The sequence below is a fragment of the Mya arenaria genome, chromosome 9, assembly GCF_026914265.1.
Source record: "Mya arenaria isolate MELC-2E11 chromosome 9, ASM2691426v1".
In the NCBI taxonomy this organism is placed as follows: domain Eukaryota; kingdom Metazoa; phylum Mollusca; class Bivalvia; order Myida; family Myidae; genus Mya; species Mya arenaria.
In genome coordinates this window covers 15,433,632-15,444,878 of record NC_069130.1, presented here as the reverse complement: position 1 = coordinate 15,444,878, position 11,247 = coordinate 15,433,632, and the positions used below count along the sequence as shown (strand labels likewise).

The following is an 11,247-nucleotide window of genomic DNA, read 5'->3' as shown; positions in this document are numbered from 1 at the left end:
CTTCACAATGTTACTCAAGTATTGAATGAGCTCCTGATACAAACGGACAGAGTCAATGTGTGTTTTCATTGCAACGTCCCAATGCTCATGGCTCTGAAAGATAGAAAATTACATACAGAAATATTTGTCAAAAAAGTTATCGTCCTTGCTCAATGTCATATTATATTCGTTTTAACTTACATTTAATGTTGTCATAATTTCCAGTTATACAGAGAATGAGATCGGTAGTCTTTAGTTTACTTAATCTTACCCAGTGCCATTAAACCAGGTTTATTTTAAAACTTTTTGCTATCGAGCTTGTTACTGTAGTTTTTCACATAAGTATTCAAGCAAAACAAAGAAATTAATTTATCCCAGTCATTTATTTATTTATTTATTTTAATATGACATTCCACTACGTATTAAATTTAATTGGGGCTGAACGTGGCGCTGAAGATGAAAATCAGTCTGATCGAATGCAAAAATACGACATAATAAAATAAAGGGCTTTTCAAGTTTACTTTCTTTCTTGCATGCACGTTTTGATTTTGTTTTGGCGTTGTAGAAACATGAGAACGCGACACGAGGAAACACGAGAACGCGTCTTTTACTAAATGAATGTACAGAAAATTGTAATGTGTATATCCACCATTACTAAATTAGAAATAATGAGCTGTTTAAAACCATTGCACAATATTTACCAAGGAAGGTGAATTCTCGCTACAAGTCAATCGAAACAAGTAGAAGTGTTCTAGCTGCTCGTCCCATAGTGCTCCGTATTGCTTTTCCGCTGCACCACCAACCTGACAGACCTTCATGTTGTGGTCGAATAATATTGTCGCCGGAAAATTGCAATCAAAAGGTGAACAATTGAGTATTCGGGCCTCATTTGGTTCTGAAAAAGGATTAAAATTCAAACTGACAGCGCGGAACAATCCCTATTTCGAATTAATTTAAAATGCACTCCAAAATGACTGATCAAGCATTTTCAAAATTTCAAGGTAAGATCAAATATAATAATATAATTCCGTACAAATTATGCTAAGCGCTATGACGTGGCGCAGAAGTTAAAATGGCTAACCGGTAGAATTGTTTGACTTTAAATCACGCTGCAGGATTTCGAAAAAAGGTTATTAGAGTGGCCTACGCCTTTAGTTCGGGCAGACGGTATATATAATAATGTATTTTGAGTTAGTGGTTGTTCATGCTTAATTTATCTGGTGAGAAATGCCACTTGTAGGTTAGCAAAGTCATTTGGATATGTACTATGAGATAGTTTTTGACTGGTTTGGTACAGGTAAATGTCGCTTTTGTTAAAATACAAATATAGTTTTAATAATTAACATGAGCTAGAAATGATGCCTTGTGTTGAAACGTGTAATGTAAACAAGGCATTTGTTATCGTTCATGGCGATAAGGGTCTAGGTCCGGGTTATTGCTCCTTCAAATACGAAAAAAAATGTTTTTAGCGTTTAACACGACATCGGTTGAAGAAAAACTTTATGCGGAAATTATTTAGGATCTGCATTTGAGTTGGTACGGTCAACATGTGAGCCTGCTTGTATTGACACACACACACAACATCTAAATGGTTTTCACAATGTCTGATTATCCTTAAGAATGTTGGCCTTCTGAACCAGTATTCCTTACTAAAATGATCGCTTTTTTGTAATATTAATTTGTTTTTTGTCTATTGTGTATCCAAAATGACCTTCAACCATCATTTCAGACAAACACTGAGTCCCATTCCTGTGGGGTTAAGGCTATGTTTTACATTATATGACTTTTTCACATGTTAGACACTGAGCAGTACAACGACAGGCACTTGTTTAAAATAACTGTTGCATTTTGAAAAAGTGCCATTAACGTTTTGTTTCAGTCATTAGCAAGCGTGACCGCAGCCCTTCCGTTTAAAAACAACAACATATTTTTACTTGATGCAGCAATTTTATTGGAAAGTATAGACAACGATGTCGTTTTGATGTTTTATAAAGGCTTCAAACCTTTTACTTCTGCTTAAAAACAATACTTTATCTTGTGAAAAGGTCACTGCGTACTTATCGATTTAAATGCACGCGGTGAAAATATAGGTGAGGTGGAATTATATAAATGTGAACAATAAATGATGCCTTATCGCTACTCATAACTGAACACATGAAAAACGTTCACGATTAGAGCAAACAACAACTAGTAACAAATGGTATCCGGTATATCCCCTGCTGTGCAAAAGCTGTCGACCTATCAAGTGTTATACCATGTTTTAAAGCCGTTGCGATGGTTATCCATTCATCTATGTGAATACAGATATTCAAAATGTGATTGACCCTAAGCGTAAAGTGTTTCCTGAAATAGAAGAAAAAAAGAATGAATGATGATATCCCTGATTGCTCAACATAAGTAATATAGTTACAAAGGATTTGATGGCGTAATTATGTAGTCATGGCGGCTTGTTTTATGGCGACTTGATGAGTTGTACCATACACTGTTGCCAGTGATAGGTCCCCTAGATATGACTCATTTGAACGTGATGTGTTGACTTCATTATTTTATAGAACTATGTTTACTTATTTTGGTCGACCTATGAGGTAAAGCACAAAACGTGAATAAAAAATGAAATCAAGTTACACTAGAATTGTCGACAAAAATAACCCCATGTCCAAAATCATTAAAATGAAAGCGTTGACCGTAAGTGGCGATAGGATCATGTAGTGTTCTCGACTTCTTTATGTCGAGTAGAAGAGTTATAACACGGTAAATTGTCCAAAAAGTATTGTTTAGATATCGGCCTTTTTGAAATAAATCATATAGTCGTTTTTTCTTAAATCTGCTTAACTATCGAACATACTTAAACTGTTATGAAAGGATGCGTATGTATCATTGATGTTATTAAAAAAAGGTACAAAACGGCCCTTAATCGCTAGCCTGAAATTCAATGCTTACAAAATGTAAGTACATGATTGCTTAGAAAATCAATTGTAATTAAGGAAAGTCAAAGTTACTTAGGTAATCCTATTGAAAACGTTTGGCTGCCAAGGATCTGTGGTTGCTTAGAATGTAAAATATTTTCATAGAAATCCCAATGTAAATATATACACAGTAGGTGGCTCTTAGGCAGGCCAGATTTTACCCCAGGATCACCATTTGACTAAGCTTGAAAGAATACCACTTCTCTTAAGAACTCTTAAATAAATAAATACGATTTATTTATAAACTGGAATAAAACGAAATGAGCGGCTATGAATATAAAATAATTTGATAACAAGTCTGACCATACTGTTTTTGAAACCCCCCACATTATTATGTAAAGAAACGGTTCGATAAATAATTAAACCAATACGCTTTGGTTGAGATATATTAACAGACATAAACAAGAATAATATGAATTAGCTTTTTTTTTCTTTCGAAAGCCAAATAAAAAAATCAAATATCTTCAACATTTTCAGTAGTAGGTGTTGTTTGAAATATACCATATGTTAATGAGTATTTACATATTCTTCAATTTTGAAAGATCTTAGTTACTGAAAAAATACTGTTAAAAAACAAACAAAATATTTTGAAAATTGCGAGACAGACTATAGACGATTAATATAGGGGTTCATTGAGGCTCATTAGCACGTTTTGCTTATAATGTTAATGAACAATCTTTCAGGATCTGCCACTAGTCGTCAATTTTCTGCGAGTCCAGATCTGCTTTTAGATGAAGCTTTGAGGATACGTTTTTATTTAATTGTTATTCATTCGACAAATACATCAAAGCAATGATACCGTAACTTTTATTATATAGGTTAAAGCTGTTCAAACAAGTACTACATGCTGTTTTATATAAAAATACTGGTAAAAGTATTTTGTCAGCTGAATGAAAAATCCGCTTATATGTTATGAAAAAACGAAAACATACCTGAGTAAGGCTGTATCACTTTCAATTCGAGTTTCTTGGAAAATCTTTATGATTCTTTTAACATATTCACGTTTCTTCTGTAGTTTCTTATTCTCTATTTTGCAGTTTTCATTTTCATTTGTCAGAGTTTTCATTGTCTTTTTCAAAACTGCGTTCTTTTTTTCAAGTCGCCTGTTGTGTATTGTTTCATATGTCAAACTGTAGCATTTACAAAATTTATAAATTTAATTTATTATATATATTATATTACACACAAGAAAATGCTATCTTAAGCAGTAATTATGAGTATATATTACTTTTAAGCTAATATAACTGTGAATTATCCTTCGTTTTATTTGCTTGGTTCGTAATATTATACGTATGAAAGATCATTTAATCTGGGAGAGAGAACCTTTGGAAGAAAGAAATGATAACGAAAGCCTTTACCTCATTTTTTCTGCTGTGTTATTGGCACATTTGGCTGCCTCTATCGTCGACTCATTTTCTGTAAGGTCTAAAATTTCTTCGTTCAGATCTTCAACCTCATTCTCAAGCTCTACAATTGTGTGTCTTAACCGTTGCCTCTCCTTCTCCAATATCGATAACGTTTTCTCGTGAGTTTTACATCCCTTTAAAATGCGACTGTAATAATAAGATCAAAATACTTTTTTATCTGTTATCATATACTATTTGACTAGCTTTTTAAATGATTATTTAAGGGGGATATAAGAAAAATAAATAATTTGTTATAAACTGTATGAGAACACAAACAAATATTTATTAATTATAAAATGTGTCAGGTTCTGCCACGAGTTGTCTTTCTTCACCGAGTTAATGGCTACCTTTAAATAAGTAATCTTTGAGCATTCGTTTCGTTCTTAAATTGTTTACGAATATGCGAAGTATTCCATTCGACAAATTCAGCAATGCAAAGAAAATTCACGACTGTTGACAGACTATTACAATTTATCTATGATTGAAGGAACTTTCCGCTAAATGAATTATATGTCTAAATGTGACTGTATATTGTGTCAAGAATAAATACCTGAGTAAAGCTTTATCGCTTTCCATTCCAGTTTGTTGAAAAATGTTTATGATGCTTTCAAAATGTTCACGTTCCTCCTCTAGTTGCTTAGTCTCTTTTTTAAAGCATTGATTTTCCTTTGTCAGAGTTGTCGTTCTTTCCATTAAATCTGCGTTCTCTTGTTCAAGTTGCCTGTTGTGCATTGTACCAACTGTTAAACTGTAGAACATCCAATAAAATAACGATAAACCTAAAATATACTGCCCGCAAAATTATGTTCTCTAAAATAGTTATTTCGAGATTATTTTACTTTTAAGTCATTTTATTTTTATTTTTTCTACATCTTTCCTTAGGTGTGTTTTTAATGCTAGCTGTATAAAGGCTAATTATTTCTGGGAGATAGATTCTTCGGAAGAACGAAAATAAAAAAATAAATTTGTACCTCATTCTGTCTGTTTCATCAAGTTCACATTCAACAGCGTTTATCGTTGACATCTTTTCTTCAAGGTTTATCACTATCTCTCTTAGTGATTTAACTTCAATTTCCAGCTGTACAATTTTGTCTCTTAATTGCTGTTTATCCATTTCAATTATCAACATTGTTTTATCGGGACTTTTGCATTCCTTTTGCATTGAAAAGCGACTGTATAAATCAAATCAAAACATTGTATTGTTTTATTTATTATCAGAGATTGCTTGACAAGCTTTTTAATGAAAAATTAAGAAAGATGTTCTTTAAGGATTATAATTCGACCTTTTGCATTTTATTGGGGTATGGTAAGCAATTGGACTGTTCAAAATGGTTGAGTCCGACTCTTCCAGCATTTTGAACTGCGCCGTTGCATGCCATATCCCAATGAAATGCAAAATGTCGAATTTTAATACTTATATTTACATTTATTTAAATGTACATTTCTGCTAAATTAAATACATTAATCAAGAGCATTTTCTCTTGTTTTTTCTTTTTCTCGTTGTTCTCAACGGTGGGTAAATCCGAACAGCTACAGTAATCTAAATCTGTAAAACAATGAATGCGCAGAAAAAATAGTTTCTTATTCATGGGTTTAATTTCTATTTTCTAAAGGAAAATAATAGTTTAACAACGTATTATAACTGTATTTTAGCTAGAAAAATGCAATTGGAGTTATGAAAAATTAACAATAACAAGAAAACAATATTACCACCTACAAAGTTCTCATTATATCTCGCGATAATACGCGAAACTAGCGTTTGTTAGTCACGAGTTTTCAATTCTGTATTTTATACAGAAATAATGTGAAATTGATAAACAACAACCATCGTTAAGGAATGAAGTGTTAATGTAAATATTAAGAAATGGAAAAAGGAAAGAAGAGCACTATATTTCAATATTTTAAGTTTCGCCAAACGGACGACAGACGACGGGAACAGTGGCTCGGTTTGCGACCTCCCATCAATGATGCATATCTTAAGCACGTTACAATAGCATGCACTATGTTAGAAACAGTAAACTTGCACAAACAAAGATAACGGTACTATACGATTTGTCAGGATCTGCAACGATTTGTCTATATTTAGCGAGGTTAGGGTCGTTTTTGTTTTTAAGTGAAACTTTGAGCATACTTAATTATTTAAATTATTTACGAATATGCGAAGTGATCAGATGTGATTGACAAATACAGCAATGCAATAATACATTTGTGACTGTCAACAGACAGTTATTTAAATATACACTAGTATATAATTATCAATTGACAACGAATATTTATTGTTTTAAGGTTTCTGTCAGTATTTTTAAATGTTACGTAAAAATGTTTGAAAAAAAATACCTTAGTAAAGCGTTATCGCTTTCAATCCGAGTTTCTTGGAAAATCTTAAGGATGCTTTTTAATTGTTCACCCTCCTACCGTAGTTGCTTACACTCTGTTTTGAAGCTTTCATTTTCTTTTGTCAGAGTTTTCGTTTTCTCCACTAAATCAGCGTTCTCCTTTTCAAACTGTCTTGTGTGTAATGTATCTGTCAAACTGTATCATAAACAAGGTAATGCTATAAACATAGAGTGTACGACCCACAATAAAATGCTCCTTAAAAAAGAAGTTTTGAGTATATTTTACTTTTATGTTAGATATTACTTTGTGCTTCTGTTCATTGCTTTGGTATCTATGCTAGCGGAAGGAAAATAAATTTATTCTTGGAGAGAGACCATTATGAAGAACGAAATGAAAGCTATTTTTGTTACCTCATTATTCCTGCTTCATCACTTCCACATTCAATCGCCTTTATTTTCGACATATATCCTTCTAGATCTAGCACTTCCTTTTTCAGTTCTTCAACCTCGTTTTCAAGTTCCTCAATTCTGTCTCTTAAGCGCTGCCTCTCCTTCTCCAGTGTCGTTATTGTTTTCTCCTGACTTGCACATTCCTTTAAAATGCCCCTGTGATAACAAGATTAAAAAACATCCATCAAATACTATTTGGCCAGCTTTTAATGATCAGTAAAGATTTACTACCTTATTCAATAAATAGAAAAAAACCAATACTCAAAATACGATTAGCAAGACATAGACAGGTATAATTTTGTTGTTTTACTGAATAAGAACAAAAGAGTCACTGTTTAATTTTCGGAGCTTTGTACGATTAATTCATGTAGTATGCGACACACGGCAATGGTTTAGTTTTACTTAGGTGATTGGCTTACACTTAATATTAACTACTGATTATTTTAACATTTGTTTGTCATTAATTAATACTCAGGCATAAATATGGGTAAAACAGGGAATCGAGAGCACTACACAATTTTGATACTATTGAATGCGATTTTTGTATAAATTGTTGATAACCTAGGAGTGCAAAATTAATGTTAAATTTGTACTTTCCTTATCGGAAAAATTGTATTATGAAGGAAAATACAAAGAAAACAACATTTTTTGTCCTCAGAGCAACCAACCACTGAGCAAGATAATAATGCCTCATTTACATGTATCTTAAAAATGCTATGAATGGAATGCAATGATTAGTTAGAGTTCATTTTCCCAACATCGACCTGGTTCAAATGGATAGAATGTATAATTGACGGTATGGCTTATGCAGCCAAGTATAGCATAAAGTTCTACCTATATCGGCGGACCAAATTGTTAACAACAGTTCACTCCTCGAAATATATTGCAAAGCCTTACAGAATTTTTGTATCACAGTGTTCTATTTTCGGGTTATTTTCAAACTCGTTTTTTTATTATTTGACACAAGAAAGCCCAATGTAGCACAAGGTTAGTTGCATTTTATATAATGATATTTTTTGTTGGGGACCAGCTATGTTTTGGTTCCCCAATTGGAAGTGTGCAGAATCAATTTTGTAAAATTACCATATGCACAAATATTTGTGAAAACATATAAAATTAACTTAAAAACAATAATCTTGCAACTTTTTAAAAGTTTCCATGCATGTTTCGCTATAAGATTATTCAAAAACATATGAAATAAAAAAAAAACATCACATAATTTTATTTTGTTAAAGCGCTTCACCTATTTAAAAATCTATAATCAGGAATCCCACCGTCAATAAGGGATTACCACAGCGTTTGAACTGTTTCAGTGTTTGGGTAAAATAAAGATGATGTGTGTGAATTTGTACATAAGGTTAATAAGTTGTGGCGGAAATAATCGTATAATTGGTAGTTCAGGTGAATACTGATGGACACAATCGAAATGTGACCTGATTTCCGCGTTCCCCGTCACCTCTTGGGCTTGCATGTTATATAAAACAGTATGAAATTAATAACTTTTCACAAGAGATAGTTGCTATCCGTTCCTGGTATGCCAGCCTTTTTGACAGAAGTTAATCAAATCGATTAAACATATCTTATCGTACAAACATTCTGAGACATGAAAGGACATGCTAATACCCTAGATATGAGCTAATAACTTCATTTTTGATGGGTATAATTCGCCATTCAACTGTGGTGTGATTTGGAATATTCCATCATGAAAATAGGGGTATCGTTAAAGTCACTTTACACATACTATTCAAACAAGTTTAAGTACAATACTGATGAACAGCAGATGCCAAATCCTCGGGAGTTAGATTTCACATTTCGTTTATTTGTAATTAGTAATTATGAAGTGTACTTTAGTTATTAGCTGGTTGGCGTTATGGGATTGGTTTTTAAATCCAATTAGGTATTTCGGTTGGTATAAAGAAATCACTGAATGTGTGACTTGTTTTAGTTTATTCTATTTATTATACTTTAAATCTACATAACTATATATACTACTTGAAAGACACTTCATAAGATAGACAAATATGTGATTTTAAGAATTTTATGAGTGGCGAAAAACAGAAAAAATGCCCATTGGTATTTATGTTGAAAACAAACAAAGGGATTTTCAATTTGTTCCTTTCACCACTTGTTTAAAGACATTAATAGATTTTTTTTTTATTTCAAACAATTATATTCAACACCATTTTAAAGCTGCCAGGTTACGGGCAAAAAATGTCTGTGTGATCCCATTTCTGAATAAGGACTTCGAATAACCATGCGGGCAGCCGATTCTGGATATGATCTTACATAACTTTTCATAGGTAGTACTTAATGTCGTTTTACATATTTCGTTCTTTTGTGCGGTGGTTGTAAATTGTTGTTGTTTTAAATATCGAAATAAGATATAGCAATATTTTGGATTTGCAAACTTAACCCTGGACGAATTTTATAATTATAATTGAAAACAAAACATCAATGTCCGATTCGTTCACAGGAGCCATTCAAATATAACCTAAAACGTAGTTGTGGTGGTTGTTGCATTGGGTACGAGGCAACATGCCGTCCCTGTCCCAGCGCCGATTCGTTCCTTCGAAAGCGTATAGACATTCCCCACCATGACCTAATTGTTGGCATTTCTCTATTCACGAAGAACACCATACCAAATTTGTCCCGTACTATATCACCACAGGTAGGAAAATAAAATAAACGTTTCGAGCATAAAATCTTTTCTGCCCATACTTGAAGCCCTGTCAGAGTTGCTGACAAGTAATTTTAATTAATTGAATTCAACCTGATAGTCACACATATCATTATAAGAGGTGCCCTTATGGGGTTTACTATTCAAAATTCAGTGTAAATATTGACTCTAAAGACTAAATTATATTTTCCATACACACCCATATGGTGCCTCTTCGCTTAAAATATTGACGAAGAAACATGTTCTTTGTCTGTGAATTTAAACAACAAGATAATAAAATATGTCAATAATCTAGTTCAGGACCGACCGTGGTAGATCTAAATATATGTATACATATGTATTACATTTCTCACGCCCTTGTGAATAAGCTTGCGATACCACTATTTTAATTACATGCAGTTATTATTAAACCAATATAAAATTGTTTCTTTGATTATTCAAAAAGTTGTTCCTACGAGGGATGATAAAATAATCAAGACTCCCTCTTCCATAAAATAAGAGGTTTACGTTACTTTGGAGATATACACTTTCATCTCTTATTCCGTGTTCATGATATCATCATTAAACTCTTTAGCAATCCATTCTGTTATAATTGAATGATGCGAACGCGTGCATAATTTATTTTTTTGTACTTTTCTAATAATTATTAGACACAAATGTGTAATATTACACTTGTTACCTTTTTATTGTTTCTCTTAGTGAAAGCAATTGGAGGAGTATCGCTTGTTTGAGTGCAGAAGCCAAGAGTGAAATATTGTTTTTGTTACGGACGAGGTTAAACTATATGTATATGGCTTTAAATGAATTAACAGTTAAAAGGAGTTTTGCAGAAAGCGTGCGCCAAATTATACGCGAACGTAACGCAATTGTTTTGTCATTTTAGCAATGCCGTCGATGAAGTATATAAAACAGTGATATATCATTTTAATTAAACTGCTAAACACCAGGAAGCATATAAAATAATTGCCTACCTTTTGTTATTCCGAAGAACCTCAGTTTCTTCTTGCAGTGCCTGCCTTTCATGTTCTAAGATTTGAATTTTATCTTCAGCGGTTTTTAACTTCTTCAGTGTACGAAGCAATAGTGCATTTGTTTCTTCAAATTGTTCTTTAAAATTGTTCTCTTTCTGTTCTGCTCCTTCCATTTCAAATGTTTACAAACACTCGTCTGGCATATTAATACGTATATATATATCGTCATATATAGTTTAGAATAATTATGTACTGCAACTTTCCAAATGAAATTTTGTCACAATCGTATCTGTGTTAAACTTATGTGCATTAAATTTCTCTCTAGCCAAGCTGTTTTAAGGTTTTTGTCATTTATCATTTATCCAGATAAGAACATGAGCACAAGTGAGCGGGTAGATACCAGTTATTCACGGGCCGGTTATTAGTTTAAATGCCTAAAGATATAGATCGGAAGGTAGTATT

At 32.6% G+C, this 11,247-nt stretch overlaps 1 protein-coding gene across 1 annotated transcript; it reads right to left on the bottom strand.

Annotated features, from left to right (window-relative positions):
- Positions 1-2,112: 2,112 nt before the first annotated feature.
- LOC128245371 (calcium-binding and coiled-coil domain-containing protein 2-like) lies at positions 2,113-10,906 on the bottom strand. Its single transcript, XM_052963506.1, has 8 exons — positions 10,786-10,906; positions 7,099-7,293; positions 6,689-6,883; positions 5,323-5,523; positions 4,902-5,099; positions 4,304-4,498; positions 3,878-4,075; positions 2,113-2,322 (listed from the first exon to the last, which is right to left on the bottom strand). The coding sequence occupies exons 4-8, from the start codon at positions 5,511-5,513 to the stop codon at positions 2,151-2,153; spliced, it is 954 nt and encodes a 317-aa protein (XP_052819466.1). The 5' UTR covers positions 5,514-5,523; positions 6,689-6,883; positions 7,099-7,293; positions 10,786-10,906; the 3' UTR covers positions 2,113-2,150.
- Positions 10,907-11,247: the final 341 nt, after the last annotated feature.

What these genes read in the sequence shown, in the direction of transcription:
- LOC128245371 (XM_052963506.1), bottom strand. Translation starts at nt 5,513, where the DNA reads ATGCAAAAGGAATGCAAAAGTCCCGATAAAACAATGTTGATAATTGAA. An exon ending in AGCGATAAAGCTTTACTCAG is followed by an intron (nt 4,499 to 4,901) that starts GTATTTATTCTT and finishes TTATTATTACAG; the next exon opens with TCGCATTTTAAAGGGATGTA. An exon ending in AGTGATACAGCCTTACTCAG is followed by an intron (nt 2,323 to 3,877) that starts GTATGTTTTCGT and finishes CTTCTATTTCAG; the next exon opens with GAAACACTTTACGCTTAGGG.